This window comes from Sus scrofa, chromosome 5 (genome assembly GCF_000003025.6).
Source record: "Sus scrofa isolate TJ Tabasco breed Duroc chromosome 5, Sscrofa11.1, whole genome shotgun sequence".
Taxonomy (NCBI): Eukaryota; Metazoa; Chordata; class Mammalia; order Artiodactyla; family Suidae; genus Sus; species Sus scrofa.
In genome coordinates, this window is record NC_010447.5 from 63,697,946 (window position 1) to 63,719,388 (window position 21,443).

The 21,443-nt window shown below is 45.1% G+C and overlaps 1 protein-coding gene across 1 annotated transcript in view; it reads left to right on the plus strand.

Annotated features, from left to right (window-relative positions):
- LPCAT3 (lysophosphatidylcholine acyltransferase 3) overlaps positions 9,729–21,443 on the plus strand; it is a 38,696-nt gene continuing 26,981 nt past the window's right edge. The window contains exon 1 of the mRNA XM_003355593.5: positions 9,729–10,267. Coding sequence (XP_003355641.2) covers positions 10,117–10,267 — 151 coding nt within the window. The 5' untranslated portion in view covers positions 9,729–10,116. The remainder of the gene's footprint in view (positions 10,268–21,443) is intronic.

Consider the following 21,443-nt stretch of genomic DNA (forward strand, 5'->3'; position numbering starts at 1 on the left):
CCTCTATCAGTGGGTCAAGGATCTAGTGCTGCTGTGAGCTGTGGTGTAGGCCCGCAGCTGCAGCTCCAATTCAGTCCCTAGCCTGGAAATTTCCGTATGCTGCACCTGCGGCTCTAAAAATATATAAATAAATTAATTAAATACAAACACTTAAATTCTACAAAATAAAGTCAATCTATATTACATGATATGGGAATGAAAGGGAAGAAAACAAAGATGTTATATATACAACAAAATAAAGAGGAATACTTATAATTATAGCCTTCATTTATGTAACTGGACACATGGTTCCAGCTGGTATTTATAACGACCTTATTCTACTACCCCTTCTATATTTCCTTTGCCTTCAGCAAGCACCTGGGTTGTGGTTCTTGGTAGAGTGACTATTCGACCCCTAACCTGGGAAATTCCATGTGCCGCAGGTGCGGCCTAAAACGACCAAAAAAATAAAATAAAATAAAAATAAAGAGAGTAGTGGTTGGACTTCAAAAGGAGAAGGGCGTTTCATATGGAGATGGAAAAGCAAAAGTTTGGTAAACAAATGTTTTCTGGGCTGTGCCGAGACACTGGTCACAGAATAGGCTCTGATGGGTAGGCCCTGCCTAGTTTCCCTGACCACACCAAGCCCATTTCTTTGGAGCTATCTCTGGTGATAACTCTATTCCAGGAACAAGAGACCCTCTATCTAAATTCTTTTAGGCAGTTGGGGAAAGGGCAAAGTTTCTTCCTGAGTCTTTTAGGCCTTGATTATTTCAGCTCTAAATAATTTGCATGCCAAAGAAACATTTGGAGAGGGGCGAATTTTGCTCCCCTGCCATGGCCGCACTTTGCAGGGATGGGGCAAGTTTCTCCAGAAGATTGTACATGCTCTGAATCACCTTTTCATATATAGTGGAAATAGGAGTGGCAGTGATTTCTGCTAACCCTAGTAATCCACTAGCAAAATTTTTACTTCCTGTTCCCATGTCCTTCTGCTCTGCTGGCCTAGAGGTCTTAGTTCAGAGTAAGGAATGCTTCTGGGAGTTCTCATCTTGGCTCAGCAGAAACAAATCCGACTAGGAACAATGAGGTTGCAGGTTCGCTCCCTGGCCTCTCTCAATGGGTTAAGGACCAGCATTGCCGTGAGCTCTGTTGTAGGTCATAGATGCGGCTCAGATCCCTCGTTGCTGTGGCTGTGGTGTAGGCCAGCAGCTACAGCTCCTATTAAACCCTTAGCCTGGGAACCTCCATATGCCATGGGTGCAGCCCTAAAAAAAGTCAAAAAGACAAAACAAAACAAAACAAAACAAACAAACAAAAAAACACAGGATAAGGAATGCTTCTACCAGGAAACAGGATGATTCCACTGAACTGAAAGCAAATATTGCTCCCCAGCCACTTTGCCTATTGATTTAGTGGCACAAGGAGCTCAAAGAAGGGAGTTACTATACACTAGGCTGATTGACCATGATGGCCAAGGGGAAATTGAACTGCTTCTCCACAATGGGCATAGAGAAGAGTAAGTCTGCTCTACAAGAGATCCTTTAGGGGAGTTCCCACTGTGGCTCGGGGGGTTAAGAACCTGACTAGCATCCATAAGGACTCAGGTTTGATCCATGGTCTTGCTCAGTGGGTTAAGGATCTGGCGTTGCCCTGAGCTATGGTGCAGGTCGAAGCCATGGCTCAGATCCCAAGTTGTTGTCACCATGGTGTAGGCAAGCAGCTGTAGTTCCAATTCAACCCCTGGCCCAGGAACTTCCACATGCCAAAGGTTTGGCCCTAAAAAGCAAAAAAAAAAAAAAAATGGAGAGACAGAGATCCCTTAAGGCTTCTCTTCCCATTATCACACCTTGTGACTAAAGTCCATGGAAAACTGACATTGCAATCCCGGCAGGACTATTGATGGCCTGGACCCTAGAGGAAGGAAGGGTGAGTCATTCCACCAAGAACCACAACCCAGGTGCTTGCTGAAGGCAAAGGAAATATTAGGGGTAGTAGAATAAGGCTGTTATAAATACCAGCTGGAACCATGTGTCCAGTTTCATAAATAAAGACCGTAATTATCATAAGTATTCCTCCTTATTTTATTGTCAGTATATGTAATATCTACATTTTCTTCCCTTTCATTCCCATATCATGTAATATAGGTTGACTTTATTTTGTAGATTTTGTGTTTGTATTTTATTTATTTATTTATTTTTAGAGCCGCAGATGCAGTATACGGAACCTCCCCGGCTAGGGATCGAATTGGAGCTGTAGCTGCTGGCCTACACCACAGCTCACAGCAATGTGGGATCCAAGCCATGTCTGCAACCTATGCCGCAACTTGCAGCAATGAAGGATCCTTAACTCACTAAGTGACCAAGGGATCCCTACCAGCATCCTCGTGGATACTAGTGAGATTCTCAACCCATTGAGCCACAATGGGAACTCCCAGAATTTAAGTGTTTTTAATTTTACATTATCATGTGAGATATCAAGATGAAGAGTAAACATCTCTTAAGGACCTTACTTCCTCTTCTGGGGAAGGGGTTAGTGCATTTTCAGTTGTATACAGAATGGTGGTATCATGTTGCGTGGAATTACGACCTTCTTATTGTCTTTATTTGAAGCATAAGCATGGCTTAAGGAGATGCACACAGGCGCCAAGTTGACAGAGGGTAGACTGGAGATAGTTAATTTTATGTATCAACTGACAGGGCCCTGGGGTGCCCAGATATTTGGTTAAACACTATTCTGCATGTGTCTGTAAGTGTGTTTCTGGATGAGCTAAACACTTGAATATGCAGACTGAGTACAGCACATTACCCTCCCCAGTGTGAGTGGGCTTCATCCAATCTTTTGAAGGCCCGAAGAGAATAAAAGGCTGAGGAAGGAAGCATGTGCTCTTTCTGCCTGTCTTTGAACTAGAACATTGGTCTCCTCCTGCCTTCAGACTCAGACTCGGACTGAAACTTACATGGGCTTTCCTGGTTCCCAGGTTTGCATCTGGACTGGAGAAGTTCCCGCTGTGGTGCAGTGGGTTAAGAAGCTGACTGCAGCAGCTTGGGTTGTTGCAGAGGCTCAGGTCCGATCTCCGCCCCAACCCAGTGTGTTAAAGGAGCTGGTGTTGCTGCAGTATCTATGGCTTGGATTCAATCTCCGGACAGAAACTACCATATGCCATGGTGTGGTCATTGAAAAAAAAAAAGTGTTGCAGAATTGGACTAGAACTAGACCGTTAGCTCTTCTGGGTCTGCAGTTGCCCACTGTGAATCTTGGGACTTCTCAGCCTCCTTATTCCTGTGGGCTAATTCCTTATTTTATATATATATATACAGCTGACCCTTGAACAACACAGGCAGGTAGGGGAGCCAATCCCTTGCACAGTCAAAAATCTGCATATAACTATACAGTCAGCCCTCAATACCTACAAGTCCACATCTGTGATTCAACCAACTGTGGATTGTGTGGTCCTGCAGTACATATTTAGTAAAAGGGGAAAAAAAAGCTTATAAGTAGGCTCACACAGTTCAAACCTCTGTCCTTCAAGGATCAAGAAGATATATATATATATATATATATATATATATATATATATATATATTCTACTGGCTCTGATTCTCTGCAAGGGTCAAGGATATATATATATAGTGTGTGTGTGTGGATATATATATATATATATATATGTATATGTATATGGTATATTCTACTGCCTCTGTTTCTCTGTAGAACCCAGACTAATTCAGAAGCTTAAGCATGGTCTTTAAAGACATAAAACCATTCAAAAAACAGATGATCATCATCGTTCCTGTCATGGCTTAGCCCTAACGAAACTGACTACCATCCATAAGGACTCAGGTTTGATCCATGGCCTCGCTCAGTGGGTTAAGGATCTGACATGGCCGTGAGCTATGGTGTAGGTCCCAGACATGGCTCGGATCCTGCATTGCTGTGGCTGTGGTGTAGGCAGCCGCTACAGCTCTGATTTGACCCCTAGCCTGGGAACCTCCATATGCAGTGGGTGCAGCCCTAAAAAGACCAAAAAAAAAAAAAAAAAAAAGCAAAGAGGGAGAATTCTCATAAATAATAGCAAATTAACTTGCCTCTTGTGCCTAAAACCCTAAACTAAAGGAAAGAGTGGGTCAAAGAAGTTTTGAATCTATAGGAACAAAGTGAATGGAAGAAGAGTTGCCAGCAGATGAAACTTTTGTTTCTTTTTTTTTCTTTTTGTCTTTTTTTTAGGGCCACGCCTGTGGCATACAGAAGTTCCCAGGCTAGGGGTCGAATCAGAGCTGTAGATTTTGGCCTACGACACAGCCACAGCAACGCCAGATCCAAGCAGCAGCTGCAACCTACACCACAGCTCACGGCAATGCCGGATCTTTAACCCAATGAGCAAGGCCAGGGATTGAACCTGGATCCTCAAGGATGCCAGTCAGATTTGTTTCCGCTGAACCATGATGGGAACTCCAAGATGAAACATTTAAACATATCTTTGGAAAATGGAAAAAAGATGAGGGAGGAGTTCCCTAGTATCCTAGTGGTTAATGATTTGGTGTTGTTCTTGCTGTGGCACGGGTTGATCCCTGGCCTGGGAACTTGTGCATATTACAAGCACGGCAAAGAAGAAAAAGGAGGAGGGGGGCGGAGGAAGTAAAGGAGGAGGGTAACATTTCATTTCTGCTTACAGTTCATCAGCCATAACTAGTCACATTGTTATCTGAAAATTGGGTTCACCTCTTGGCGGGTGTTTAGCCAACAGAGAGACACAGCCAAGCCAAAGATGGCTAAAAGGAAGGACTTATTACTTGCAGCAAGGAAAGAAAACACCAGCGATCTTTCCCAAAGCCATGTCTCCCTGATGGCAAAATTGGGGACGTTTGTTTTATTTTTTGGCCACACACAGCATGTGGAAATTCCCCAGCCAGGGACTGAACGCTCGCATAGTAGGGACCCAAGCCACAGCAGTGACAATGTCATATCCTTAATCCACTGTGCCATAAGAGAACTTCAAAACTGGGGAGATTTTAAGCTAAGGGTACTTGTATATTCATGAAGGGGCTTGAGCAGAGAATTCAGCATATAATTGGGGCAAAGGTTGACAGAGTCCAAGCTTTAGCTGACTGAGGTCAAGAAGGTCAGCAGGGAGTTCCTGTCATGGCTCAGTGGTTAATGAATCCAACTAGGAACCATGAGGTTTCGGGTTCAATCCCTGGCCTCACTCAGTGGGTTAAGGATCCTGCATTGCCATGAACTGTGGTGTGGGTCACAGATGAGGCTCGGATCCTGCATTGCTGTGGCTCTGGCGTAGGCTGGTGGCTACAGCTCCGACTAGACCCCTAGCCTGGGAACCTCCCGAGGCCATAGAAAAGGCAAAAAGGCCAAAAAAAAAAAAAAAAAAAAAAAAAGAGAGAGAGAGAGAAGAAGAAGGTCAGCAGCATCATTCCATCCTTTACCTGGGTGAGGGCCTTAGTTCCTGGAAAACTCAAAGCTATTATTCTGTATATCCCTCAATGAGGAATTAGGACTCAGTTTTATTACTGCGCTATTGTTTGACTGCTTTTCCTGTGTTCCTGCATTCTTTCGTTCCTTTAAGACTATTAATCACCAGAGTTCCTACTGGGGCTCAATGGTAACAAACCCAACTAGTATTCCATGAGGATGCTGGTTCGATCCCTGGCCCCACTCAGTGGGTTAAGGATCTGGAGTTGCTATGAGTGTGGTGTAGGTCACAGACGTGGCTTCAATCCTGTGTTGCTGTGGCTGTGACTGGCAGCTGTAGCTCTGATTCGACCCCATAGCCTAGGAACCTCCATATGCCACAGGCGCAGCCCAAAAAGCAAAAAAAAAAAAAAAAAAGTAATAGAGGTCTAGGAGCCAGAAGAACAGGAGAAGTAGAAAGAGATACTGAACTTACTAAAGACGGAAGGGGAAGGGCAGGGAAATGCAGTAATGAGAGAGGAAGGATTTCACTAATGTGTAATTTATTTCTATACAGACCCCTCCACTTTATTTTATAATTATCTTCTCCTGTCTCTCTTCCCCCAGACATAGAACTTCCTGCGGGCAGGAGCTGTCTCTTATCCATCTTTGCACTGAGAGACCAGCACAGAAACTGACTTAGTCACACCTCCGTGAATGTACTTAGTTATAAAGACATATAATCTCATTCTTTTCTCACTCACCAGCTCACCAGCTAGTGTAACTGGAGAAACAGGTGCTGCATTAAAACAGGAAGAAGAATGAAGGGAATGTAGCTGATCAAACACTTTAGGGGAACGGCAAACAGGCACCTGTTGTGTCAAAGGAGACATCGTCCCTTGCCACGCCCATCCTTCTCCTGGAACGCCAGAGGCACGAGAAGGGGCAAACACTTACCTAAACGCATAAAACAAAAAGAAACTGACTTTCTCCCTCTCTCTCTCTTTTCGCTGCACATAAGGCATGCAGAAGGCCCCAAGCCAGGAATCAAACCCTGAGCCATAGCCACAACTCAAGATGCTGCAGTGACAACACTGAATCCTTTACCCACTGCACCAAAGGGGAACATCAACTTTCTCTATTTTTAAACACAGTCTAGCTGCCTAGATCCTTTAACAAATTGTTTACTTATTCTGCAAATCAAAGATTTTAAAGGTCTTAAATAACATATAGCCAAACAGTTCAGTTAAGAAAAATCTCATAAATTGAAGGTGTGCAAACCTTATAACTCATAATTCCCCTTCTGATTACAGACCTTAGAAGGGAGTTTTCTGCACTGAGAATCATGAACTACTAGTAGGTGGTGATATCAAGTTAGTGGATCCTAAAAACAAATAAACAAAAGGAGTTCCCTGGTGGCTCAGGTCGCTGCTGTGACAGGGTTCCATCCCTGGCATGGGAACTTCTGCATGCTTTGGTTGAAGCCAAAAAAGAAAAAAAAAAAAAAATCAAGTTGGTGAATCCTGATCAGCACTTTTTTTTTCTTTTTAGGGCCGCACCCACGGCATATGGAGGTTCCCAGGCCAGGAATCTAATTGGAGCTACAGCTGCCAGCCTACGCCACAGCCACAGCAACATCTGACCTACACCACAGCTCATGGCAACACCAGATCCTTAACCCACTGAGCGAGGTCAGGGATCGAACCCATAACCGCATGGTTCCTAGTCGGATTCATTTCCACTGTGCCACGACGGGATCTCTGTGATCAGCAAATTTTTAATGAATTAAAATAGGAGTTCCCATTGTGGTTCAGTGGGTTAAGAACCTGACATAGTGTCCGTGAGGATGCAGGTTCGATCCCTGGCCTTGAGTGGGCTAAAGATCTTATGTTGCTGAAAGCCGAGGTATAGGTCACACAGGCGGCTTGGATCTGGCACTGCTATGCTGTGATGCAGGCCAGCAGTTGCAGCTCCTATTCAACCCCTAGCCCAGGAACTTCCATATGCCACAGGAGTGGCCATAAAAAGAAAAAAAAAATAGATGAGAAATGATCAGAGAATACATACATAGCACTGCAGTATGTAGCGTGTGTGTGTAGTGTGAGTAGTATACACATTTGTTGTGTAGTGTATGAATATGTGAGTATAACAATGTGTTTCCTACAGTGGATCCTAGTTAATTAAAAAAAAAAAAGTTTGGAGCTACAGCCCTAGAGAAAGTTTCACTGTTGTTTAATGGAGAATGTCCACAACAGCAATGTTTGTAGTAAAAGACATACACAAATAAGAAACGATTCCAGTATTCCTCAACATGACCATGAAAAATTGTGAATAATCATACAGTGCAATTATTATATCACAGTTAAAATGATTGCATCAGAGCTACATGTAAGAATATGAATACCAGAGTTCCTGTCGTGGCTTGGTGGTTAACGAATCCAACTAGGAACCATGAGGTTGCAGGTTCGATCCTTGGCCTTGCTCAGTGGGTTAAGGATCCGGCCTTGCCGTGAGCTGTGGTGTAGGTTGCAGACTCAGCTCAGATCCCGCGTTGCTGTGGCTCTGGCATAGGCTGGTGGCTACAGCTCCGATTCGACCCCTAGCCTGGGAACCTCCATATGCCACAGAAGCAGCCCTAGAAATGGCAAAAAAAAAAAAAAAAAAAGAATGTGAATACCACTCAATAAAGATGTTAAGCATAAAAACAAGTAGCAAAATGATACATTCACTGTAATATTTTATAATATAAAGTTTAAAAGCATGCAAAACTATAATTGTTTCCAGATATAGACATTGTATAAAGCATCATAGTAGGCATGGGGTTGATAAGTACCAAAGTCAGCAAGATGGTGACTTCCAACAAGAGAAGGAGGGAAATGCCACAGGAAGAGATACATCAGGCTCTTCAGCTGTACATGTGATGTTTGTTTCTTAACCTGTGGGAAGTGATATTACTACTTTTTTTTTTTTTTTTTTTTTTTAGGGCCGTACTGGTGGCATACGGAGGTTCCCAGACTAGGGGCTGAATCGGATCTGCAGCTGCCGGGCTACACCACAGCCACAGCCATGCTTAATCCTTAATCCACTGAGCGAGGCCAGGGAGCGAACCCACTTCTTCATGAATCCTTGTCGGGCTTGTTAACTGCTGAGCCACCATGGGAACTCCAAGTTATATTATTCTTGACTTTTCTGAATATTTCTTATTTTTTATATTTTCTTCCCACAAAGGGGGAGGGAAGTGAAGTTTAACAGACTTGGGTTTCAGTTGTCCCTGCCACTTTCCTTAATTTCTCCAAGCCTCTGCATCTGTAAGAGGATATCATAATAATAAATATCCTGTTTCATAATCAATTAAGTGAACTACTGTGGATATCAGTGCTGCACAAAGTGTGAAGTGCTATAGCAGTGTAAGCGGTTAATTGTGCACCGATGCTCCACAAATTCCAGCTATTACTGGAAACTCTTGGTGTTCCTTTGTTACATACTCTCATAGGAACTTGTCCCTTTCCTTCAGGGACACTTCCCCTAGTTTGCAATTATAAGTCCAGGATCGCTTTATATTACCATCAATCCACACTCCATGGCATTGGGTCCAGCACTGGTCTTGGCACATTTTGTTATTCTAAGGTGTTTGTTGGTTTGTTTTGCTTTTTAGGGCTGCACTCCTGACATATGGAAGTTCCCAGGCTAGGAGCTGAATCAGAACTACAGCTGCTGGCCTACACCACAGCCACAGCAACGTCATATTCCAGCTGAGTCTGTGACCTACACCATAGCTCATCCCAACACCGGATTCTTAACCCACTTAGCAAGGCCAGGGATCAAACCGGCATCCTCACGGATACTAGTAAAATTCGTTTCCGCTGTGCCACAATGGGAACTCCACATTTTGCTTTTCTTATCTGAAATAGTGGTTACCTGTACAAAGTAAGAATGAGAAGCAAGGTGGGAAAAAAGGGCTTTTATTTTGTCCTCAGTTTCTACCCTCTTTGCTCTTTTACCTTGTACCTGTAATAGTGACAAACTAGTTCAATTTTTAATTAAAATAATGATTAAATCGGCATATCAATTTCATCCCTCGAGGTAACATTTTAATACAGGACGTAGCAGGAAATAGGAGCAGGCAAAGCCTGGGAGGGAAGGCGGCGGCGTATCTAACGGTTTAAGAACGGCCGGCGGCGCCGTTAGGAGGCGCTTGCGAGGCCGCCGCAGAAATTCCCGCCCTCCCGCTACATGCCCCAGTAACCCCGGCGCGCCGGCGACCGAGAGTAACCTCGCGGTCGGGTGACGGCACCCCCCCGCCCCGACTCTCGCCTGCTCCGTCTCAGCCAATAGGGAGGCAGTGCACGAGCCGGCCGGACACCAGCACGCCCCGACTCCTCCCCTGAGCTGCTGGAACTGAGTTGTACAGGCGCTGCTTCAGACTTTTCCAATCGCAGGTCTGGTTCCCTGTACCAAGCCCCGCCCCCGGCCTGCCCCGCGTTCATTCTGGCCAGAGTCACCTTTGCCTTACAACCGCTCAGCCCCGCCCCCTGCCTACCTTGCTGCGTGAGGCCCCGCCCCCTTCCCGGGCCGGCCAATGATCGGCTGAGTCTGAAGCCGCTGGGCGGGCCCACAGCCAATGCGCACGCCGTGGGCGGGCTCCGGGCCGGAATTGGGGGTGAAGCTCCAGCGTTGTGCCCACATTCGGGGCGCGCGGAGCCGAGGGGTCCCTGGGGGGCGCCCGGAGCTAAGATGGCGTCCGCAGCCGAGGGGGACGTGGGAGCGGTGGTGGAGCTGGCAGGAGTGCTGCGGTGGGTTCTCCAGGAGCTGAGCCTTAACAAGTTGGCGACGTCCCTGGGCGCGTCAGAACAGGCGCTGCGGCTCATCCTCTCCATCTTCCTAGGTAAGGACCCCTCGCGGAGTCCCCGGGGAACCGGGGCGTGACCTCCCCCTCTTCCCGGCCCCACCGGGAGGGCTGTGTGGGGTGCGAATGTGAATCCTAGAACACACCAACCAGCTCTGGAGAGGGATACAAGTCTAGTCTCGAGTCTGGGGGCGCTGTGCCCTCTGAACCTCTTCACCTTTCCCTTCGACCCCTACTGTACCCTTCTGGCCCCTCATTTGGCGCCACCACCCTCTCATCCTGCCATGCTCTATCCGGTGTCCCCACGACCTGTCCTTATTTGTCTCTCTTGAGTTCTACTCTCTGTCCATGTGTACTGCTGGTATTAATATCAACCCTCTCACACGCGCGCTTCTTATTGGCAGGTATAGGCCCCCTAACTTAGCTATTTTAGTCCTAAGGGCCCCCTCAGCCCCACGCTCCATACTTGCACATTCTGAATCTCTATTTTGTGCATTGCCAGCTTGTATTACACTTTCCTCTTTTTGTCCAGTTTCTCGTGTTTTCTTCTTATACCATATTGCTTTTTCTTTTCCTTAACCACCCACCTGTCATTTACCCTGGAATATCATTTTAGTACTGGGCTTGGGAAACAGGACTGGCAACCCCTTAAAAACTATCCATGCTACCCCAAGCGGTTGTTATCCACGTGGTTCAAAGGATGTGGTATATCTGAATTTATGTCACAACAGACTGTGTTATACCTGGTTTATAGGCTTTTTTATTGCATTCTTCCTCCATGGTTTTTTTAATACAAGGAAGCAGCATGACAATGAGGGGGGAAAAAAGTGTGTAGACTTAGAAGGCAAACGAATCAGATCCAGCCTTGCTGCTGCTTACAAACTGTGGGACCCCGGGCCAACCACATAACCTGTCTGAGTCTCAGTGTTCTTATTTATGAAATGAGGACAATAATGCCTATCTGATAGGATTGCTGTAAAGTCTTGTAGGAATTCAAAAGTTAGGAGCTGATTTGTCAATATTTGAGTAGTTGGAAGATTTTATGAAGGTTATGGGACTTTAGGAGAGCAGGGGTGGGAGGAATTTAGCAAACAAAACAGAGGGGCAAGAGCAGGTCTGCACTACAAGAAATTTGAGATAAAGTTGGGCAGATGTGGAAAGCCTTAAATGCCAGAAAGAAATTTGGAATTTATCCAGTAGTCAGTAGAGATGCTGACATTTAATATCATCTAAGGGTGTTAACTAGATCTAGATAATGGGAGAAGCATTAATTCATATTTAAACAACCTTGGGTAATATCACGTCCTTCACCTATTACACATCAAACCTAGACAATCTTCCTTTCTTCCAAATGAGGGTCACATTTTCTCTCCCTTATAGAATTGTAAAATTGTATTTTATTTTATTGCCTTTTAGCGCTGAACCCTCGGCATATGGAGGTTCCCAGGTTAGGGGTCCAATCGGAGCTACGGCAGCTGGCCTACACCGCAGCCACAGCAGCTCCGGATCCCCGACCTACTGAGCGAGGCCAGGGATCAAACCCACATCCTCATGGATACTAGTTAGATTCATTTCCACTGCACCACAACAGGAACTCCCTGTAAAATTTTAGAGGTAGAGGGGACTTTAACTTGTGTGACTTGCTTAGTGTCACCCAGATCTAACCCAGTTTATCAGTACCTCAGTCCAGGGTTCTTTGCACCACACCAGCTTTGAACTTCCTACTTCTTCACCCTTGTTTCTAACCTGGTTATTTCTTGGAGATTGTAGTTGACAATTAAGAGTGTTTACATTTCGGAGTTCCCTTGATGGCTCAGCAATTAACAAACCCGACTAGGATCCATGAGAATTCGGGTTCTGCCCTGGCCTCGCTCAGTGGGTTAAGGATCTGGAGTTGCCGAGAGCTGTGGTGTAGGTAGCAGGTGTGGTTCAGATCCGGAGTTGCTGTGGCTATGGCTCCAATTCGACCTCTAACCTGAGAACCTCCATATGTTCGAGTACGGCCCTAAAATAGAAAAAAAAAAAAAAGGCATTTACATTTTATTCATTAAGAAGCTCACTGTTGATTTCTCAACAATAAATTAAGACTGTAACACAAGTAACAAATTATAAGGGGTAGCCTGTTAAATGGAGTGGGGCCTGGAATTAGGACTTGGAATCTGTCCTTTCAGTGCTGACATAACAGCCTGTGCACTCCTGGTAGATTCCTGTATACTACAACAGTCCAGAAAGTTGTTTTCTCCATCTCTCTCTCTCTACTCTCATTCTCATTACCACCAGTCATCAAAGTAATAAACACTTGATATAATACCTCTCCCACACTCCTGAGCCCCCTTGCCCATTCTTCTGCCATTTCCCACATCCCCGCTTCCTATCTCACAGGTCCCACTGCCTTCAGTCACTCATAGTGTATCTGATTTTTAGATCAACACGGGGTTCACATTGCCTCAGAGCAGTCATGGGGTTGTATTTTCTAGGTTCAGGTTAAATACATACATACATAAGTTGATAGGCTTGACAAGGGCCTGGAAGAAAGGGTGCATTCTGGTTGTAAATATATTTCTCTTAGAAAGGTAACATCACTTCTGTGTATTGTAACCTAGAAACCAGCAGCCTTTCAGCAATAGAGTACCTGGTTCCTGAACCATCTCTCCTGGGGGACTGGGATCCTGGAGGAAGTCCTCGTTTGAGGTACCAAGAAGGCCTCCAGACCAAAATGACTTCTGCCTCCCTTTCTACGAGCGAGATTAATTTGGGTTAGAAACACCCAAATGCAGATACCCTGAGGGAAGGGTTAGGTATTCCATCCATTCACATTTTGAAGGGATAGTCAGAGTACTGTTTTAATTAATCTCATTACTGTTTTCTGAACATCTTACTTTCTGTGCTTAAGTTCTCTGTGCTGATCTTAAAAGTGATCAGATGGAGCATTAGCCTTCAAATATTATAAACTGAGACCCATGGTAAGAAATATGTTTGACATCATGACCCAGTATACACATGAGTGTATATGTATATTGGAAACAAAGGAAAGATTTATCATCCTGAGTATAGGCAAGTGTTGAGCTCTTTTCTCTTTTATTTTTCGGTGTTATTTATGACCCACTAAATTGATTTCATGACCCATTAATGGGTTACAACAAGTAGCTGAAAAATCCCGTGTTAGAGGCTGGAATTTTGACTATTCGATACTTGCAGGAAAAGGTAAACTTATGAACACTGCTGCACCAGGGTATTTTGAACAGGCAGAGGACTCTGTTCTAAAGGGGTGTGTGCATGTTTATCTCGCATCTGATTGCCAGGAGTTCGGTCGCAGATAAATTTTGCTGTGAGCGCTGGTGCTGGCAGATTGCTACTGGAAAACATCTTGCCTTCAACAACCTGAGTCTCATCGTGCCTCAGCATAATTAATAACGTGATTTCTTTGAGACAAACTCAGTGAAATGTACCTCCGTGGGGAAGGCACTGAATTGGACCCTGCAAAGGCAAGCGCAGCAGTGCAGTATGAGTAACAGGGCCAGGCCCCTCATGGTATGACGTACGCTCTGCTAGAGGGCAGGGAGTGGGCATGAGATAAGTATTCTCACCACCACAATAACAGGCAGAAATCTAAGTGCCCTAAGAGAGTTGCAGAGCTTCATGAGATTGAAAGATTGGAGCTCTAATGAACTTTGAAAGCCAAATACCTTTTCAGCAGACCAAGATGGGGAGCCGGAGGAATAGCATGAGCCAAAGCACCGAGACAGGGACGTGTGATGACACATTCAAGGAACAGGAGGTGGTCCAGGTGGCCTGAAGCAGGCCTTAAGTAGAGAAGTGGTGGAAAATAAGAGTGGAACTGGAGTAGGTTGTGACAGCCAAGGCAAGGGGTGTGTCCTTAGTCAAGTCAGCAGGAGGGAGCCACTGCAGATACTTGAAAGGGGAATGATGGCACTGGCACTGTCCTGGCAGACGGTACAGTGTAGAGTGGTTAGAAGTAGACACAGGTGGGAGGTTGGGGATCCAGTGAGAAGGAACAATGATCTAAATCATGACTTGGAGGCCAGGTAGTGGCACCGAGAAGGGAAGTTAAAGATCTCACTTGAGGAGTTCCCGTCGTGGCTCAGTGGTTAACAAATCTGACTAGGAACCATGAGGTTGCGGGTTCGATCCCTGGCCTCGATCAATGGGTTAAGGATCCGACATTGCCGTGAGCTGTGGTGTAGGTCACAGACGTGGCTCGCATTTGGCGTTGCTGTGGCTGTGGCATAGGCCGGCGGCTACAGCTCTGATTAGACTGCTAGCCTGGGAACCTCCATATGCTGCAGAAGCAGCCCTAGAAATGGCAAAAAAGACCAAAAAAAAAAAAAGGATCTCACGTGAGATGTTTTAGGAGTCCAGAATCTTTTGAAAGGTAGATCCTGGAATCACTTTTATCCACACAGCTGCTCATGCCAGAAACCTAGAACCAGCCTTGTCGCCTCCCTTTCACCCTGTCCCCTCACCCCCGTCACCAAGCCCTATCAATACTTCCTGCAAATTGTGCCTCAAAGAATCACTTCTCTCCATCACCACAGCCACTGACCATCTGTCATCAAAACCACGCAACAGCCCCTGAACAGGTCTCTAATGTCTTCCGACCTGCCTAGTCTATTCTCCAGGGCCTTCTCTACTCTGCTGGGAAGCCCCTGCCTGCTGCCCCAGCCTTGTCATGCGCCAGTTCACAGCCTTGTAGCCACATGGCTGTCTCCCAGATCCTCAGAAAAGGCATCAGACTCTTTCCTCCTTGAGCCTTTGTACCTGCTGATCCCACTGCCAGGAACATTCTTCACTGGTTACCCACCTGACAGATCCTTTTCCTCTTTCACGTCTTGGTTCGAATTGTCTCTTCCTCCGAGAGTTCTCAGAGTTCTCATTTTAAATTATGCCCCCCGTTATACTTTCTCCTACTGACTGAAATTTCCTTCCTGGTGTATATTCTGATGTGTGATGATATATTTGTAGATGAGGGCAGAAATCATGTAAGCTTTTTTTGGGGGGGCGTCTTTTTAGGGCCACACCTGTGACATATGGAAGTTCCCAGGCTAGGGGTCAAATCAGGGCTTCAGCTGCCGGCCTACACCACAGCCACAGCAACTGGGAATCCAAGCCATGTCTGTGACCTACACCACAGCTCACAGCCACACCAGATCCTTAACCCACTGAGTGAGGCCAGGGATTGAACCCCTGTCCTCATGGGTACTAGTTGGGTTTACTGAGCCGCAACAGAAACTCCAGAAATCATGTAAGTTTTGTTTGTTACAGTGTAACCAGAGTTTAATATAGTACCTAGCTTATGAAAAAGGCCCAGTAAATACTTGTTGAATAAGTGAATTGTGAATGAATGACTTAGCACCTGATTATATGCAGGATAAAGTAGTTTGGGTTTTTTTTTTTTTTTTTTTTTTTTTTTTTTTTTTTTTTTTGCTTTTTAGGGCCACATGTGCAGCATGTGGAAGTTCCCAGGCTAGGGGTCAAATTGGAGCTACAGCTGCTGGCCTACACCAAGGCTCACAGCAACGCTGGATCCTTAACCCACTGAGTGAAGCCAGGGATCAAACCTGCACCCTCGTGGTTATTATTAGTTGGATTCGTTTCCGCTGCACCACAATGGGAACTCCTAAAGAAGTAGTTTTTTAAAAAAACAAACTCAATCCTCCTGCCGGGATAGTTGGAAAGATGATCGTATCTTTCACAAATGCAGAGAGGGGAGTTCCCTTCGTGGTGCAGTGGAAATGAATCCGACTAGAATCCATGAGGACGCGGATTCCATTCCAGGCCTCACTCAGTGAGTCGAGGATCCGGTGTTGCCACGAGCTGTGGTGTAGGTTGCAGATGCAGCTCATGTCCTGCCGTCGCTGTGGCTGTGGCGTAGGCCAGCAGCTGCAGCTCCAATTTGACCCCTAGCCTGGGAACTTCCATCTGCCGTGGGTACAGCCCTAAAAAAAAAAAAAAAAATGCGGAGAGGTCAAGAGGAGGGTCAGATATTGTTCAGTACCAAGTAAAGTTATGATCTAGTTCGGGGCTTGCTCTAGGTTCCAAGAAGCCTAGTCTTGAGCTCAGAGAAGAAGTTAGGCTAAAGGTACAGTTTTAGGAGTCGATAGTGGCATCATAATTGGATCAGGGAGGGAAGGAAATTTGCGGAGAAGCTTAGAGAGGAGAATCTGGTGTTGACTGAGTATATCGACGTTTCTGCCTGTTGTTGGTGATGACAGTAGCTGACAGGTGTCGAGTGCTCAGCAGTACCCCACCTAAGTCTGACAACTGCCCCTAAGATATTTACAGTACTCTTATCATCTCCTTTCTGCAGATAGGAAACTGGGACCTCGGAAGGTTGAGTAACTCGCCCGCCCGAGGTCACACCTCTTTCTCCCCACCTCTAGAGTCCCTGCTCTTTACCTCCTGGGGGTTGGGAAGAGCATGTGGAGGTGGAAAGGACAAATGCCCTTGGTCTCCTTTGCTCTTTGCATTGGCCATGATTAAACCAAGATGTAATCAGCATGTGAGTTACCTCTCAGCGTCCAACGCTGGCACTGGCCAAATGGAGCAGATGGCCACCCTGCCTAGTGGGAGTGTTCTCCTCCAGTCTTGGCCACGACAGTGGCTGGGCTGTCAGACTCATCCAGAATGGCACTCGGGGGTAAGAACTCATTCCTCAGAGGTTCAGAATTAGCATCACGGAGGTTAGCAACCTTTAAAAGCAAAGGAGGTCCTGCAGTTTCGCTCCCTTTGGACCAAAGTCAGGTCTGGCCCTTCAGAACTAAATCCATTATTTGGTGCAAAAAGCCTTCTTCAGGTAACACTTCCAAGCTAAGCTCGATGGAAATTGAGCAGCATTAACTAAACAAATGGAACTTCTGACCATTATACAAAGCAGGGTCCAAAAATTCTATAAGGGGGGTTGTCCTAAATGACTTTTATGGCCTCTTCTGTTCCTAAAAGCCCAGGTACATTCTACATTTTAGACTTTTTATTTTGATTCCGCGCCACAAGTTTCATCATTACCTAAAGCTTCCTGTTAGGGATTTCTTTTAAATATATGTTTCCAACTACTTCTCATCTATACTCCAGTATTTAACATTGCACAGAAGTTCCTGTGCAGTGAACTTTAATGTGAATGGCGGTATAAATTTAATGTCAAATTGAACATTTTCTTTTCAGAGGCATGTGTAAATCAGGGCCCAGAGATTATATTCACAGGCTAATTAACAAAAGCAATCATATGCCCACTGACATTAAGTCTGCCTGGGCAGCCACGGGAACTCACTGGAGGCATTCCATCCAGCAGGATTTGAGGGAGTTCTCCTGTGGCTCAGCAGTAACAAACCTGACTAGTATCCATGAGGACTTGGGTTCGATCCCTGGCCTCGCTCAGTGGGTTAAGGATCCAGCATTGCTGTGAGCTGTGGTGTAACTCACGGACTCAGATCTGGTATTGCTGCGGCTATGGTATAGGCTGGCAGCTACAAATTAGCCCAGTAACTTCCTTATGCCGTGGGTGTGGCCCTAAAAAAAATTGGGATTTGAGAGTCTGGTGAAGCATCAGGTTAAGGATCAGTGTTGTCACTGCTGTGATTCAAGTCACAGCCGTGGAACAGGTTCAGTCCCTGGCCCAGGAGCTTCTTCAGGCACGGCCAAAAAAAAAAATTTTTTTTTTAAGTGGGATTTGATCTTCAAAATGGAAATGGCATTTCATCTGGATGCAAAGGTTATGGAAGATTCTGGACCAGTGGAGATGAAAGGGGGAGCTTTCTAGCAGCAAACAATAATGAGCACATTTGTGGAGAACAGAAAAAGTAAGAAAAAGTCTGAGGAACAGCAAGTAATCCAGTTTGGCTAGAACAATAGAGGCTTCATAAAGGAGTAGCAGAGAAAAGCCTGGTAGAGCTTTCAGGTAGATGGGGGTAGGGTAGGGCGGTAGAATAAGCTGACAGGATATGCACTGTCACCAGAGACCTGTGGGCCTAGGTACAGGTCTCTAAGATTAATTCGGATTAAATATTTACTAGTTCTTTCACCACCGACCAATTGCTAAACTTCAGCCATCCTTTTCCTTATGTTCCCAAAGGCCTAAAGAACTGAGGTTAAGAGCTAAGCAATGTATCTGATAAATGACTTTTGACATTATATTTAATTCATTATAAGCAGCAATATTTTGAAACAGAACACAAAATTTAGCTGAATTTTTTAAAGTAATATATAGTCATCAAAGAGCTTTCTTATTTCTAGAGAACTGCCTGGGCAGACCTCTTGTGTAGATGCATTCATTCTCATTCTGCTGTGGAAAAGCCTGAGAGGCACGGCTCGTTGGGAAGCCGTGAGGACTGAAAGAAATGAATCGTATGAACCCTTGACCAAGCCTGACCCAGGGTGGTCTTAAACAATTGTTCTCTCCCTTCGCTCAGTGGATACTCATCCCCTTCCTTCCCAGGGAGATTCCCAGTGTGGTCTTGGGACCAGCAGCAGCAGCATCTCCTTGGAACTTGGTGGAAATGCAGATTCTCAGGTCTACCCCAGACCGACTGAAGGGCAAACTGAGGTTGGGGCCCAGTGATCTGTGTTTTAACAAGCCCTCCAGGTTATACCAGTTGCCCCGGTGTTTAAGGATCATGGGGTTTACCCTGGCTGCAGGTCTCTGTTTTGTAATACATGTCCCAACAGTTCCCTAAACTTTTGGAAATGTCATTGTATCCTGCACCCTTTGGAATAAACAAAATGCTCTTCGATTCTTTATGGCTTAGTTTGCCCCATTTGCTGACCTCTCTCTTTATTCTTCAAACAGTATCGTTGAATCATATGATTAATGTCATTATAATAATGATGTTATTATGTCATACGCATCTTCATTATCATAACTATCTTCATTATCTACACGGTCTGTTGTGACCTGCAGCTCTAACAAAAATTAGGTGCCCTTGTTGCAGCTGCCAGGGAAAGCCGTTCTTCTCAGGCAGAGTTTTTAAGGTAGGGTGTGCGTGTGTGTTGACATTTTCTTAGCAGTTGCTGAAGTCAAAGGCCAGGAGATTTAGGGCCCACGTGGAGTGCTCTTGGTGAAGCCGTAATCCTCCCTAGAGACCTTAAAGCCTATCTAACAGTAATGTGTGTAGCCCGAAAGATGTTGTATGTGTCTTTATTTCTCCCTATTTTCAAAATGAGAGGGGAGAGCAAGGGAGACTCTAAAGATAAGGGTAAGTAATTTCTGAATGAGAATTTCCTTTTTGCTTAAAATGGATTGCTTTTTTAATCTAAGTTCCTCCCTATTCGAGCAGTGGCTTTGGAGATAGGTGAGAGTCATTACTCTGGTCACCTTGAATGGAGGATTCTGTCTAAGAACCATATGTATATTATCGTTAATAACAGAGGCTTCTGATGGAAATGTCACTGCATTCAAATTGTAGGGATAGTTTGTCCAAAATCAGGTAGAAGTTCAGCCCAGAAATGATCAGACCCAGGTTTTTTTCATGACTCACATGAAGTCATCAAATAGACGGTTTAAGGGCCCCACGCTAAGTATAGGCTAAGGTTAAATTTAAAACAAAAAGCTTTTGTCAATTAAAAAAAGCTTTTTAGTATCAAATATTCATGTTGCTATGACATTTTGATAAGAAAAGCATACATGGTCATACCTGGTATTCAAAATTATGAATGGTGAGGTAGTAATTTTGCAGGCAATTAAGAATTCACTATAGGAGTTCCCGTCATGGCTCAGTAGTTAATGAACCCTACTAGGATCCATGAGGATGCGGGTTCGATCACTGGCCTCGCTCAGTGGGTGAAGGATCTGGTGTTAACTGTGAGCTGTGGTGTAGGTTGCAGATGCAGCTCAGATCCCGCGTTGCTCTGGCTGTGGCAGAGACCAGTAGTTACAGCTCTGATTCAACGCCTCGCCTGGGATCCTCCATGTGCTGTAAATGTGGCCCTAAAAAGCAAAAAAAAAAAAAAAAATTCACTATAAAAAAAAATTAGAGGACTCATGTGCATATATTGTTTGCACACATGAGGAGGATATGAGATCCCAGAAGGCTACATTCTGACCACTGTGGATTTGTATATGCTCGAATGACATCTGTGTAGATGTGCTAAATGGCTCATAGCTCTTGAGGTTTTCAGTTTCTGCTGTGATAGCAATTCTAAACTCAGATAGACTTGGACACCACTCTGGATTACTGTCCATAAATACAAAACTTCTGTTAGCAAAGCCAGAAAGCAGAGGCCAACTGGAACAGTGCCCTTTAAGGCCCCTATGGCATATACCTCAGACAGAAGTGGGAGAGATTGCTTAGAGTCAGAGTAAATATACAGGGCCCTGACTAAAACTGGGCAACCATAAAGGCTGCTAGAAGCCCTCATTCTTTAGCTAAAGGATAATTCGAGTTGTTCCCCCCGCCCCTGTTTTTTTTTGGTGTTTTTTTTTTTGTCTTTTCTAGGGCCGCACTTAAGCGGCATATGGAGGTTCCCAGGCCAGGGGTCGAATCAGAGCTGTAGCAGCCAGCCTACACCACAGCCACAGCAACATGGGATCCGAGCCACATCTGTGACCTACACCACAGCTCACGGCAACGCTGGATCCTTACCCACTGAGCAAGGCCAGGGATTGAACCTGCAACCTCGTGGTTCCTAGTTGGGGTTGTTAACCACTGAGACATGATGGGAATTCCCTGACTCCACTTTTTAATTCTTCTTTAGTTCTTCTGAGAGTAGGAAACAAGAACAAAATGTAGAAACTCCTTTATAGCATGCATTTGTATTATTTATACTAAGAGCCTAACGTGATTGTGGGGACCTGGGTCATCTCACCAGACGCTCCAAATTTCTTCAAGTCTTAACCTCTTGTTTTATATTTTTCTTAAGTGTGGATAGTTTTATTACATCCTAAACAATATAATTTTTTTCATAGTTTTGAATTCTTCCCAAATCTTCAAGGAAGATTGAGATGCTTATATAGAAGATCATTTCTAGCATGGATGGTCAGAGATAAAGTGAACTTCATCAAAATTAAAAACTTTTGTGTATCAAAAGATACTATAGGAGCTCCCATTGTGGCTCAGTGACAACGAGCTGTGAGCTGTAGCGTGAGGCGCAGTTGCAGCTCAGATCTGGTGTTGCTGTGCCATAGGCAGCAGCTGTAGCTCCCATTCAACCCCCAGCCTGGGAACTTCCATATGCTTCAAGTATGGCTCTAAAAAGTAAAAAAAAA